General features: G+C 44.0%; 1 protein-coding gene across 1 annotated transcript in view; it reads left to right on the forward strand.

Moving 5' to 3' along the window:
* LOC119396665 (bone morphogenetic protein receptor type-1B) overlaps positions 1-14,503 on the forward strand; it is a 50,088-nt gene that overhangs the window by 20,669 nt on the left and 14,916 nt on the right. Inside the window, exons 6-8 of the mRNA XM_037663964.1 lie at positions 666-858; positions 4,718-4,909; positions 13,068-13,173. Of these exons, the coding sequence (XP_037519892.1) occupies positions 666-858; positions 4,718-4,909; positions 13,068-13,173 (491 nt within the window). The remainder of the gene's footprint in view (positions 1-665; positions 859-4,717; positions 4,910-13,067; positions 13,174-14,503) is intronic.

Below are 14,503 nucleotides of genomic sequence, written 5' to 3' on the forward strand. Positions count from 1 at the left end.
AGTGCATGTGGACCATTATTCATCTTTAACATGACAGAATGAGACTTGCCTCGAGGTATACGTCCTACACGGTGTAATCGCGACTTGGGAAATGCATTTCGCTTTGAGTCGGGCGTGGTTGTCGTCGATCGTCTGCTCTTAACCGTTAACGTGATTGACGAGCCTTTCTCATTTTATCAAGTTCGCTTTTCGGAAGTGCCAGTCAAGCTTGAAGATCCTTTTGAAGCCGCACTGCAAGCGGTACATTGCAAGGCGCCGAAAGTGCACCGCGAGAGCTCTGCACGTGCACAGAAGCGAGCAGCAACGCGGTGGAGAGAAGGGAAAACGCGCGCTGCTAACACCCCAGTTTCTCTTTTTCTGCCAGAGATGGTGCTGCCTGTCAAGGGCAGCAGCACCGCCAAGCGTTGCTTGGGAAGCCTATTTTGTTGAGTTAGTGGCCATATTTTAGATGTACTCCTGGATGCATTTCTGTTTAAGGTAGTTTCCAAAGTCCAATAAGTGACAAAGTTTGTTCACTTCTAGACCGAGGTCTTTGTAATGCCATACTGATTTGTTGAATTATTGTGATCGCTTGTCATAAATTGCACGTGCTGTTCGCAGTACAGGTGGGCTATTTATTGGCTCAAAAAGTAAAAGACTTCATATCTGTCTTTTTGGCAATACAGGTTCAACGGACCATTGCAAGGCAAATACAAATGGTCGAAATCATTGGGAAAGGACGCTATGGTGAAGTTTGGAAAGCTCATTGGCGGGGAGAATATGTTGCTGTCAAAGTGTTCTTCACAACAGACGAGGCTAGCTGGCTTCGAGAAACTGACATTTACCAGACAATGCTTCTACGCCATGACAACATCCTTGGTTAGTGCTCATGTCCTGTTTCGCCTTCTTGTTTTAAGCATGATTTTGGTGAGAATTTTTGCTTTCGTATTTTTTACGAAGTTACTTCTGTGAAAAAAAATTTTGTTGCCTGAAGAAAAAAAAAACAAATTTTGGCCGCAAAAAACACTTTTCCGACAATTTGCAATTTCTTAATTTGAGCACACCTAGCGAGAGAAACGGTGCAGTTCTTGGACACAATATTTATTCCCACCAAAGAACAATTGGAATGCAATCTTATGAGTATTTTATTTCCCTTGGCTGTCAAAGACTTGTCAGGAAAAAAAACACAAACATGTTAAACCGCTCAAAGTACCTGTATTTCTGGACTTTATTGCTGCAGACAAGTTAAACTGATAATAATAAAACTCGGTACATATTGACATTGATATTCGCACTTCCTTTTAAAATATTTTTCGTGGTTTCCTCGCGCGCCGTTTTACTTCAGAATTTGGCTGAAACGTATGTGGTTTACCAAAAGTGCCGAAGTTTGAAAATAGATTTCTTAAAAAGGGCCATTTTTCATGTTTTTTAAATCCCTCTGATTGAAGTCAAGGACACTGTTTGTTTTTCTGCAGAAAAAAAGCGTTGTATTATTTTGGTTGCTAACAAGCTACAATGCGTCACATGTGACCAAGTCAACCTAGCGGCCGCGCCATTCATTACGTGTTGACAATCGGATACAAGTTGTTCAAAATAATTGTACGTGACATAATCACAAAGCAGCTGCTCCAAAACAACGAATGCACAGCCAGGTTGTATGGTGCAGCAAGTCTCGTCTTGTGATCAGCCGCTTGGCAAACCCACAGCGGCACGGCCGCTTGAGGCTGTGGGCGAGCTCTGCTTGCGCGTGCTCAGAGGACGAATGAGATAAGGAATGTATCACTGTGAAAAGTAAAGGCTGTTAATTGCCAACAAGGTCCATGTTATACACGAAAATTCTGCCCCGGGAATATTGCAGTGAACGCCTTCAGTACGTAGCACGCATGTATTTTCTTTCTCCTGCTGTTATGCCCAAAGCCGCAAAATGTTGTGATAAACGTGCAGCTTGTATTGAATATCATGACACACAAGAATACAGTATTGTAAAAGCGGTACTTTCATAAGCCAAAGGACTTGGCAAACTTCTGTTAAAAGCCGGCTGAAACCACTTCTGGCACGATGAGCAGAACAGCTGCAGTTTGAGTTGTTCAACCAGTGTAAGCACAAATGGCAGCTTTCTTTAGGAGTGACAGGTTTGCTTTTGTGTCATGGGCTGCTAATAAAGTGAACCTAGTTATTTTTAGGTCATCAGAAGAGAAGAAGCAACACATGTGCGCACTACTGGAGGCGCTCACTGCAATATTCCCGGGGCAGAGTTTTCGTTGTATAATATGGACCTTGTTGGCAATTAACAGCCTTTACTTTTTACAGTGATACATTACTTTACTCATTCGTCCTCAGTGCGTATTTTTCACATGCAAGCAGAGTTCGCCCCCAGTCGAAGCGGCACTCGTATTGTGAGCACCCGCCGCTGCAGGTTTGCCAAGCGGCTGATCGCAAGACAAGACTTGCTGCACCATGCAACCTGGCTGTGCATTTGTTGTTTTGGAGCAGTTGTTTTGTGATTATGTCGCATACAATCATGTTGAACAACTTGTATCCGATTTTCAGCACATAACGAATGGCGTGGCCGCTAGGCTGACTTGGTCACATGTGACGCATTATAACTTGTTAGCAATCAAAGTATGTACAGAATAGTAGACAATGTCCTTAACTTCAATCAGAGGGAAGTAAGAAGAAAATTAATAACGGTCTTTTTGAGTTCTCTATTTTCGAACTTCGACGTTTTTGGCAAACCACATACATTTAAGCACAGTTTTGAAGTACTAAAACTAAAACTATTTTAAAAGAGAGCGCAAATATTAAAGTCAGTATGTACCGAGCTTTATTATGCTCAGTCTCACTTGCCTGCAGCAATAAATTCCTGAAATACTGGTATTTCGTGCGGTTTGCCATGTTTGTGATTTTTTTTCCTCAAAAGCCCTTCAACAGCCAAGGGAAATAAGATACTCATAAGATTGTGTTTTACTTGTTCTTTGGTGGGAATAAATATTGTGTCGAAGAAGTGCACCATTTTTCTCGCTAGGTACGCTTGAAGTTTAGAAAAATTGGCGGAAAAGTGTTTTTTTTTTTTTGTAACCAAAATTTGTTTGTTTGTTTGTTTTTTTTTCCACAAAACTAACTTCAAAACCATTGTTTTTAGGTCTAATACCTGCGCCTACAGTAAATTTCATCAAAATCGGGAATGGTGACTGGGACCTTGTGTTTGTTCTCATCTGGACACACCCTACAGTAAAGTCTTCTTTATTTGTTGTCTTTTGGACGAAGAGGAAAATCCCAATGTAACAGGATTCCCAGTTATCCGGAAGCAATGAGAAAGTGAAAACCAGCCAATTTTGTACAGTATTGTAATACGAAAGTCGCACTCCGTTTTTGTCTTATGCTTGTTACTAAGCGGTACCCATAAACCAAATATTCTAACGCTGCATGGTGTGCTGCTCTATTTTTTATAATAGTGGCTCTGTTTTTATAAAAAATAGAGGCTTTCTCTGCTTGCTGTCATCATGCATCTTGACTACGCTGACAGTCATCACCAAATGTATGACTGACACAGGTTTTCATGGTTTTCATGGCAGTTTCGGATGTTTCAATAGCAAGATGTACACATTATACTTGCATGTTGTGCACTCATGTCTGTTGGGAACACGGTCATTTTTCAAATTTACATTTGAATCTTGGTAGCAAGCAGTGCCACTTGGCATGTTCGAGGACAACTGAAGGAACTAGTCAGTGCCTGCAACAGAGAAGGTCCTTGATTGCATTACTGAGAAGCTGCGGCCAAGTTTGTGAATTAGCAATTGGCAGGCTTGCCTGTCAAATTACCCGGTTTAATTTACATGAAGCTGGCATGGAACTGGTTCAAGTTATCTGGGATTCCCAGTTAACCAAGTCTGAACGATCATGGCTTTAATGTACAGTGCTCACGGATTAAAACGTGACATTAAAACTTTTATTATAACGCCAACTATGCACCTGAGGTAACAGTGTCATGTTGCTGTGAGTCTGGTCACTAAAGGTAGTTTTCGCTCTGATGCAAGTATAAGACCTAATATTATGCTGATGGGATACGAACGGAAGGCAGTGGAAATGAAAGTCCAAGCACTACTTAGCCCTAAATTGTCGTGCTTCAATTCGTGACTGCTGTACATATTTAGGGTTCTTTTTTGGAATTGGGGCATCACAGAGAAAAATTAGCTGCAGTGAAACATGGGAAATTTATTGCAGCATTAGTGGAAGCAAAAAACTTAAGACTGTGCCACATAGTAATTACATGCATAATTACATAAATACATTAAGGTCCGTGGTGCAGTGCCAGTGGGATGACAGTACTAATCTAAATGTGCAATCTTTTGGGGCATTTTCTGATATACTGAATGTGCTTGCAATGCTTGGCTGTTCAAAGTAAGCAGCAATTTTAAATATTCATGTTCACTTGTTCATGTTCATGCACGTCAGTATGAGCTTTTCAGCCTCAATTTTTACTGGATTCGGATTGTACGTTTTCCCGGATCATACATTTATATATATATTTTTTTTCAGAAACGTATCAACAAGGTTCTACTGCATATATAAAATTCATTACTCTGAATCCCAAGATGTGTTGTTCTTGCAAAAAAAAAAAAAAAAAAATGTGTTCAGTTTTTGGAAGCCTTTGAATTTGGGTGGAACTGCAATTTATTACTGTACTGCCACAGCTAATCCCACTGTATCGTGACTGGGTGTGTGTTATTGTTTGCAGGCTTTATTGCTTCTGACATTAGAGGCACAGGCTCGTGGACACAAATGCTGCTGATCACAAACTACCACGAGCGTGGCTCTCTTCACGATTACTTGTCTACACATGCTTTAGACTCGGAGGATGCTGTGCGACTGGCTCACTCAGCAGCTTGTGGTCTGGCCCACCTGCACATTGAGATCATTGGCAAGCAAGGTAGGAGAGAGCTTGTCCTATCTCTGTGCGAAACCATGTCCTATTGTTCTGCTTAGAACCAGCTTGATTAATAGTGAAGCATTGCATAGCACTGGTGTTGTGCCATTCAAATTTCAGTGTCTGAGCATCACATTACATAAAAGCACAGCATTGGTGATGAAGCATTTCTTTTACAGATGTGCAATTGCCGAAATACAGTAAAAGCTCGTTAATTCGGACTTCACGGGACCAGAAAAAATGTCCGAATTAACCGAATGCCGAATTAACGAATAAACAGGAAAAACAACATTAAAATCAAGTTGCAGAAGCATACCTTTATTTGCTGAAGTATTTTGTAACGGTCGTCTGCGTTTTCGCGCAGATTCCGGCTGACATAACAATTTTTCTTAACTCTTCCAAATGGCCAACAGCACGCAAACTGTCGCAAGTGCTCAGGCAAACGTCCTCTAATATCAAAAGCGCCTCCGAGACTTCTCGTGAGGTGCGATGAGGTCACGACATCATTAATAATAATTTCTTGATCGGGCAGGAGACCAGTCGTGGCGACACAATCATCAATCGTGATCTAGTCCTGAAGGGTCATATCTGTGGGAAGGACAGCATCGAAGGTCGGACAGTCATCGTCGCTGGACTCGGCTGACATCTCGTCGATGCCATCGTCAGCTACTGCCGCATGCTCGGGCCTCACATGTAAACACGGTCACAACGGGGGGGGAAAAAAAAAAAAGAGAACTCCGCAAGAAGACACGGTGCCGACACAACACAAGGGAAAATGGCGTCGGAGGCGCAATCAAGCGAAGAAAGAAGACGCCGACGTTCGGTGACGCCAAGGGAGTGACATGTCCATAGAGCCAACGGGGACGAAGTTTGGACACTGTGGTAGCGCCGTCTGGATTCTAACGGTAGTTGCAAAAACAATTTAAAATGTTATCTTGCTCTTAACAGAAAAAGCTTTTATCATCTTTCACATGCAATTTAGTTTTAAGAACTACGAATATTGTTTGTAGATTTTTTAGCTGTGTGTAAAATGAAATACGTTTCAAACGCACAAGGGCGCTTTGATATGGCGGCGGGCATTCCGCATAGCAGACGATGCCGTCGTCGTCTGCTCCTGCGTCGCCGCTGTCTCCCGCTCGCTCCGGCAGCCCCCTTTCCGCCCTCCCTGAATTTCTCTCGTTTCCATAACGTACACTGTGGTCAATTACTCATTAGGTACTCACAAGTATCTTACATACTTACTTTAGTAGGGTAGTGCTGCCGCATACAGGTCGAGAAATGACAACGCTGATCACACAAACTTGCTGCAATAAATTATTTTATTGCGACTGCATCGATGTTTACACAAAACGAACGACACATAAGTAGCGCTTTAGCATGTATACCAGTGAATAACATGCATGCATAAGCATTTATATGCAAAGGAGGTACGTACTACGCATAGCCCCACCACAGATGTCCGGAGCACAGAAGCTGCCCAGCGTTGGATGATAAATACACCGAACTGCACGAAGCCTTCGCTGGTATAAGAAAGGTATACCGCTAAAGTCTCTGCACTTCTGCTGCTCAGGATGTTGCACCACTTCGTTCACAGTATTCAGCAAATTGTCTGTAACTGATATGAACATATCCGCGTCCCTTTCACGGCCACCAGTGCGGCGTGACTGTTTGCTTTCTGGTTTGCGCTGCTACAAAAGTGCGTCACTTTCAAATCTTTTTAGCCTTCGCACTATACACGCTTCTGACAGCATAAAATTAAATGAGAAACGGTTTTTCGTGCATATTGACCTGAAGTCTTACAAATAAAATCGGCGAAAAAAAGGCTTAGATGGCGTTTCGATTACCGCTGCCGGCGGTGCGCTGTCGTCGTTTCAATGGCGGCGACACCTGAAGGCCCGGCCACGAAGCTCCCATCATGCCACCGGCTTGGTGACGCTGCGATCGCCCCCACTAGTTGATGACGATGGCGATGTCACTCGGGTTTCGGTTTCGCTCCAGTGGTGCCAGCGATGTTTTACCACACTTTTGTGTAGTGGCAGCCGTCAGCATTTGTCCGAATTAAGCGGTGCGGAGCCCAATTCTGACAAATTAACGAAGGTTTGGTCCCATAGATTAACATACACTTTGGCCGGGACCAATAGAGCCGTCCGAATTAACGGGTGTCGAATTAACGAGCTTTTACTGTACTAATACACAATTTTTGTTCCAAAAGCATACTTATAGTAGTCCAAAAGTAAGCCAGACAACAATAGACAAGTACATTAATTTTGTTTACGGTATCATCTTGCCTACTGCTTAAACCGACACAAAAGGCAAATAATTTAGGCTTCACTGATAGATTACCACTTGAGCTTCAAGCCTGAAACATCAATATGATTGACGACAGCACTTTAGTAATTCAGATAATAAATGAAAGTAGGACATGAAATGTGACACCAGTGGGACATTCAGGTGCTAGCACCTCCTCAGTATAATTCTGTCACTAGTATTCAACCACTCAAAATAAAACGTTCAGTGCAGCGAATCCTAAAATGTCATATAATGCCATCTTACAATTTTAGTTTTCTACCTTGGACTTATAAAATATGGATTTGGGGATGTGTTATAGTTTGTTTAGTCGAATACTGCTAAATGAGTGAATGTCATATTTTGTTGTTCCTGCCTCTTATGTAATTCGACCCGCTTGATAAATCAAACAACTTACCGTATTTACTCGATTCTACCGCGCCCTCGATTGTAATGCGCACCCATTTTTCGTGAGAGAAAAGAACAAAAAATAGTCCATAGGAGTCAACCTTCGCACATTCCGAAGAACAAGTACTATTTGAGTTTTAAAGAACTGAAGTTTCAAAAAATAAAGCACAAAGTCAAACAGCGGGCCTTGGCGCTAGACTGTCACCACTACGGCGACGATACGGGTCGCGTAATGGATCAGTCCTCGTCGCTGTCGGACAACACCTTGTCGCTGTAAACGCTCTTCGATTTCGGGAAACCAGCCCTGCTTCAGTCCACTGAAACCTTTTTGTGAAGCTTTGCTGTAAAAAACCTTCTGCGTCTGTTTGCGCCAGTCTCGCACGCACGTTTAGGGAACTCCGAACGACCGCGATGCTCCGATTTCCGTCCGTCTTTGCACATGTAATAACTTTTCTCTTAAATGCGGCATCGTGGTGTACTCGTCGAGTATTTGGAGTCGGCACTTCCATGCCGTCGACGCGAACACAGAACGGGATGACGAGCTCCTCAGCGCACGTACAAACAGCACACGTACAAATGGCCAAGGCGCGTAGGAGGCAGCCATTCAGAAATGCCGATGGCAATATGATAACCGAGTTTCTTTTTTTTTTCGGTACTCGATTCTAACGCGCATGCGATTTTGGACTTGTTTTACCGAAAAAGGGGTACGCGTTAGATTCGAGTAAATACGGTATGTCAGCCCCTTCAGGGTTGAAGTCAACTGTACTTGCATTTGGTAATGTACAAGACCAAGGCGCGGTACAGGCCGTTGAAACCCTTGAAAAGGCTTGAAATTGAAAAGTATATTTTCAAGGCCCTTGAAGGTCCTGACATAACTCACCTTTTGCGAATTGGCGAAGTATTCACTATGCGTCCGTAAGGCAACACGCACACTTGCGCAGCTGCACACGTTGATGATGCTGTTGCTGATAATGATGATTAATTATGCCTGTGAGTTTTGTAATGATTGGGCCTTGAAATTACTTTTACTCATTGTGCAATTAACATGTTTTGATGCCTGGTGCGATTCTACACTGTGGCCCTGCACTGTTACGTTCACTACGCTACGTGACATTCGTATAATGTTTTCTTCCGAAACAATTTCAATCACGGGCGTGGTTCTGTGGTAGAACACCTGCTTGGCAAACAGAAGTCGTGGGTTTGATTCCCAGTTGAACCGAAGATTTTCATTATTTCTTTATTTGCATCTATCACGAATTTTCGCTCATGACCAATGACAAAGTATGCATGTTGCGCCAACAGTCCTAATTGAAAAACTGTTGGTGCGATTTAAATGCGACTCGGCAGGTACGTAGTGAGTAAAATATCCTGTGCATTTAACCTCTACGATCATCATATCTCTAAGTTATCATAAGTTATCATAAAAAGAATGTAAAAGTTTATATTTGGCAGGTTTCTTTTGCACACAATTCGGCATAGTACAAAAAGTTACGGCTAGTTTTCAATCATTCTGCTTGAATGCACAGCTCCACCTATACAGAAATAGCACGAAAAAAATTATGCAAAAATGTTTATTAGAAGGAAAGTTATCACTGTTTGTGTAACTGTAGGATGCAAAAAAATCACGTTTTGAGAAAAGTGGCTTTAAAGATTTCAATTGAATGTCCATGTAATAAAGAAACATTCAATATGTCTGAAATTCACCAGGCTTGCACCTTGGGACCTCCTTTCAAGCAGCACAATCTCCTTTTGAGTGGGCCATAGCACGTATTTTTTCCCCAGCTCGTTTTGCGTCTCCAGCTGACTCATCCACGTGCTCCACAGTGGGTCCACGCTTAGTATATTAATTCCCTAACTTGCATTTTATTGTGCTTCATTCCAAACCATTGAAGGCCTCATCCTCCGACACCATATGAAAAAGTTCTGAAATATACTTGGTTTTGACTTTTAACGTCCTTTTTAAGTTTTACTTTAGTTTTCTTGATTCCGTTTGATATTCAATTTGGGAACAACTGTACAGTAAAAGCTCGTTAATTCAAATTTCTAGGGACCGGAGAAAATGTCCGAATTAACCGAATGTCCAAATTATCGAATGGTCAAAATAAACACAATACAGTAAAAGCTCGTTAATTCGGATTTCTAGGGACCGGAAAAAATGTCCGAATTAACCGAATGTCCGAATTATCGAATGGTCGAAATAAACACAATAAATGCAGGAGTTTTTTCAACATACCTTTACTTAACAAAGTAATCGCGGATGCTTGTCTGTTTTCGAGCAGAAATTCGCGCGGACACAATTTTTCTGAGCCCTTCAAGGTGCTCAGCAGCTCGCATGATGTCTGCAGTGTCCGCAAAAGTTTCACCCGTCATCCACGCTTTTCGGTTGGCACGGTAATCCACGGGAAGAGTGTTGATGTTCTTAAAGCAGCATGGCTTTTGAACCTTTCCGATAACGAGAAGCGGCAAGCGCTCTGTTCCCGTCACGTTGGGGGATAAAATTATGGTTACTCGTTCCTTGCTTCTTGCCGCCGATTGAAGGATCCCCTTTCATCACTCTTCATCACTTCTTGTCGGGAGAGCCCGTTATTCAGAGCACGCAAAATTTCTACTTTGGTGGTGAAGTCCTTGGCCTCGTACTTGGGTCGCTTCGCCGGCGTTGCCATCGGCGGAGAGTGCAGTCGCACGAGAAGTCAGCACAAAAGCACCAGCAACGATCAAGCTAAAGGAGCCGTACTGAAACGTTCCTCGATAAATCGGCGATCAACGATGCAGCACACCAACGGGAACAAAGCAACAAAACCCACACGCAATAAATAGGCGAGGAAGGGAAAATAGACAACCACCCGTTTGTAGCACGAAGCCACAAGGAAATCCATACGGATTTCTCAGAAATAAAGCCTCTTAGTTGCCGAAAAATTCGTCCTGGTCCGGGGATCGAACCCGGGACCAACGCCTATCCGGGGCGGTCGCTCTACCAATTGAGCTAACCAGGAAGCTAGCAATTGGCAGCGCGAGGGCGAATCCATCGACAACTCGAAGCAACTGGGCACACATTGCAAATCAGTTCTGCGGAATCCCGCAAGGTGGCGGAAGGGTTAAGGAAGGGAAAATAGACAACCACCCGTTTGTAGCACGAAGCCACAAGGAAATCCATACGGATTTCTCAGAAATAAAGCCTCTTAGTTGCCGAAAAATTCGTCCTGGTCCGGGGATCGAACCCGGGACCAACGCCTATCCGGGGCGGTCGCTCTACCAATTGAGCTAACCAGGAAGCTAGCAATTGGCAGCGCGAGGGCGAATCCATCGACAACTCGAAGCAACTGGGCACACATTGCAAATCAGTTCTGCGGAATCCCGCAAGGTGGCGGAAGGGTTAAGGAAGGAAGAAATCCATACGGATTTCTCAGAAATAAAGCCTCTTAGTTGCCGAAAAATTCGTCCTGGTCCGGGGATCGAACCCGGGACCAACGCCTATCCGGGGTTGGTCCGGGGTTCGATCCCCGGACCAGGACGAATTTTTCGGCAACTAAGAGGCTTTATTTCTGAGAAATCCGTATGGATTTCCTTGTGGCTTCGTGCTACAAACAGGTGGTTGTCTATTTTCCCTTCCTTAACCCTTCCGCCACCTTGCGGGATTCCGCAGAACTGATTTGCAATGTGTGCCCAGTTGCTTCGAGTTGTCGATGGATTCGCCCTCGCGCTGCCAATTGCTAGCTTCCTGGTTAGCTCAATTGGTAGAGCGACCGCCCAGGATAGGCGTTGGTCCCGGGTTCGATCCCCGGACCAGGACGAATTTTTCGGCAACTAAGAGGCTTTATTTCTGAGAAATCCGTATGGATTTCCTTGTGGCTTCGTGCTACAAACGGGTGGTTGTCTATTTTCCCTTCCTTAACCCTTCCGCCACCTTGCGGGATTCCGCAGAACTGATTTGCAATAAAAAAGGCGTTCAACCAGTCTCAATCCAAGCCAAGTCGATAATTGATGTCCATGGCGATGCTGCGTTTGATCTTCACTTTGGTTTCGAATTGTTCTTTTTTCGTTTTCTAGCCTCGCCAGCGGCCCGAAAGTTGCCGACTTATCCGATTTGCGGTCAAATCTGTCCGAAATAACGAGCGCCCAGTCTCATAGAGTGATGCGTATATTTACAGGGACCAGATGACGTGTCCGAATTAACCGATTTTCCGAATTAACGAGAGTCAAATTAACGAGCTTTTACTGTAAATGCAAGAGTTTTTTTAACATACCTTTACTTTACAAAGTAATCGCGGATGCGTGTGTTTTTGAGCAGAAATTCGCGCGGACACAATTTTTCTGAGCCCTTCAAGGTGCTCAGCAGCTCGCATGCTGTCTGCAGTGCCAAAACAAAAGTCTTCAAGGACGAAGAGGGCCTCCGCGGCTTCCTTCACAGTACAAGGGGGCCTGTGTGGCTGCTCCTCTTCAGGCTCTTCGTCGTCAAATTCGTCGCCATGCATCACTTCCTTGACGATTTGCTCATCAGTCAGAGAGCCGGCAGTGGCAACGCCATCATCAATGCCGATATAATCGTCGAGTGTCACGGCATCAGGCATAACACTTCAGAAATCCTGCCTGTCATCGGCACCGTCGTCCGGCGACACTTCGGCCACTGCGGCATCACTGGAGTCGGGTACAACAAAGCCACTGTGCCTGAAACAGTTGGCAACGGCATGCGCAGGTGTGTTCTGCCACACATACGCAAGAACGCCAACTGCGCTCAGGAGACTCACGTCGTATTGTTTGCCGACGTCATGGCACAGGAGCAACTTCTTGTCGGGAGAGCCCATTTTTCAGGGCACGCAAAATGTCTACTTTGGTGGTGAAGTCCTTGGCCTCGTACTTCGGCCGCTTTGCCAGCGTTGCCATCAGCGGAGAGTGCAGTGCGTTCACACAAGAAGTCAGCACAAAAGCACCAGCAATGATCAAGCTAAAGGAGCCATACTGAATTGTTCCTCGATAAAATGGCGTTCAACGATGCAGCACACCAACGGGAACAAAGCAACAAAATGGCACCGCCAAAGCCACACGCAAAGAAAAGGCGCTCAACCAGTCTCAAGTCAAGCCAGGTCGATAATTGATGTCCATGGCGATGCTGCATTTGAGCTTCACTTTTGTTCCGAATTGTTCTTTTTTCGTTTTCGAGCCTCGCCAGTGGCCCGAAAGTCGCCGAATTATCCGATTTGCGGTCAAATCTGTCCGAAATAACGAGCACCCAGTCTCATAGAGTGATGCGTATATTTGCAGGGACCAGATGACGTGTCCGAATTAACCGATTTTCCGAATTGACGAGAGTAGAATTAGCTAGCTTTTACTGTATTCTGTATTTTTAGACCTGTAATATTGTTTGTGAATGTTGTAAAACACATGAATCTTTTTTGCATAGCATAATTCAAATGTGTATCAAATCTATTCAACGGTAAAATGTAATGGTGCATTATTTAATGCCTTGCAGGAAAGCCAGCAATTGCTCATCGCGACATCAAAAGCAAGAACATCTTGGTCAAGAAGGATGGCACTTGTGCCATTGCAGACTTTGGGTTGGCAGTGAGGTTCAGCAGGTATGTAAACATTTGCTGTTGCATCTAGTTTCATCAGTGGTGTGTATAATGAATGCACCATTGTAATTTTACTTTGTTTTCTGGCTGAGTCAAAGTTTATAGATTATGCAATAAAGCTATTGCCATAGTATTATGAAAGCCCATGTGCAAGTCCCTTGAGTTGGAGCACATTGATGTTGGCACGGGCATACTGGCCGGCATCCCTATGACTGTGGCAGTCACGTGATAACCTCACTCTTTACTGGAATCGCTGTTGCTATGATCAGCAATGCTTCCTGGCATAGCTGAAAATAGATGGTGCAGTAGGAACCCCAGTGATATATCTTTTAGTGGACTGTAAGAAAAAAACTTAGTGTGAGGAAGGCCCAAAAATTAAATGTAGGCAGTGTAGTGTCATCTTGAAGGCACTTGTTTTCTAAAACTTCTCTTTCAAGGCCTCAAAAAAGGTCTTTGCTTGCCTGGTAGGTGATGCATAGATGGCAGTAGCAGAGGGCTAAGTAACTGCAGGGAAAAAGGTTCCTATTTCTATCAGCTGTAGAAATTGTTGTGAACACACACTTGCCAATTAAAATTAACAAGCATAGTATCACACACACAGGTAAACATGGAACTGAGCTCATTCGATGACCACAAACTTTCATTCTCACAACGGTGGCATGATGAAGCTGCTGGAAGTGTAAAGCGAACATTTTGTGCTGCGTCTCGCTTCACTCTCAGAAATCTGAGATAATGTGGCTTCCAGTGCTGGGTGAGCAAAAACTCGTTCACTAAGGTGCCAGCCATCTTGGCACACCCTCGGCCTTTGTGGCTGCCTCAGATTACCTCAAAGATCTGTGTGGGTCTCGTTCAGCTGCTAGGACAGCCATGTGCCACCAAGAATGAGCAGGAGGAGACTTGTGCTCCCCAGCGCAGTCAACCGCACCAAGACATTTTTATTAGGGCTGACGATCGCGTACTTTCATTGTTCTGGGGTAGGGCTGTAGGTAAGTACACCATGTGAGAAATATTTTTCGAAGGGGGGTGGGGTGTTACATTGTTGCTAAAAATTTAGAAACAGAGCCTGCGCCCAAGCAATATCTTAGTAATTTTCCTGCTTTAAAAAAGGTAAAGGGTTTAATTGTTTTATTCACTGTAAGATCTGCATAAAAAATGTGAGTGGAAAGGAGCAGCAGGGGGTTATGCAACTCATGCACTACTGTATTGCAACACTGTCAGTCATGCTTTGAGCGAAATGACTGTGCACATGGACCAAGGCAAAATGAGCAGCCATGGCTCTAGGCATCGTCTTCACAACGCGTCAGCAGTTTTGATGATGGCACATGATAAGGAA

Source organism: Rhipicephalus sanguineus, chromosome 1 (assembly GCF_013339695.2).
Source record: "Rhipicephalus sanguineus isolate Rsan-2018 chromosome 1, BIME_Rsan_1.4, whole genome shotgun sequence".
NCBI lineage: Eukaryota > Metazoa > Arthropoda > Arachnida > Ixodida > Ixodidae > Rhipicephalus > Rhipicephalus sanguineus.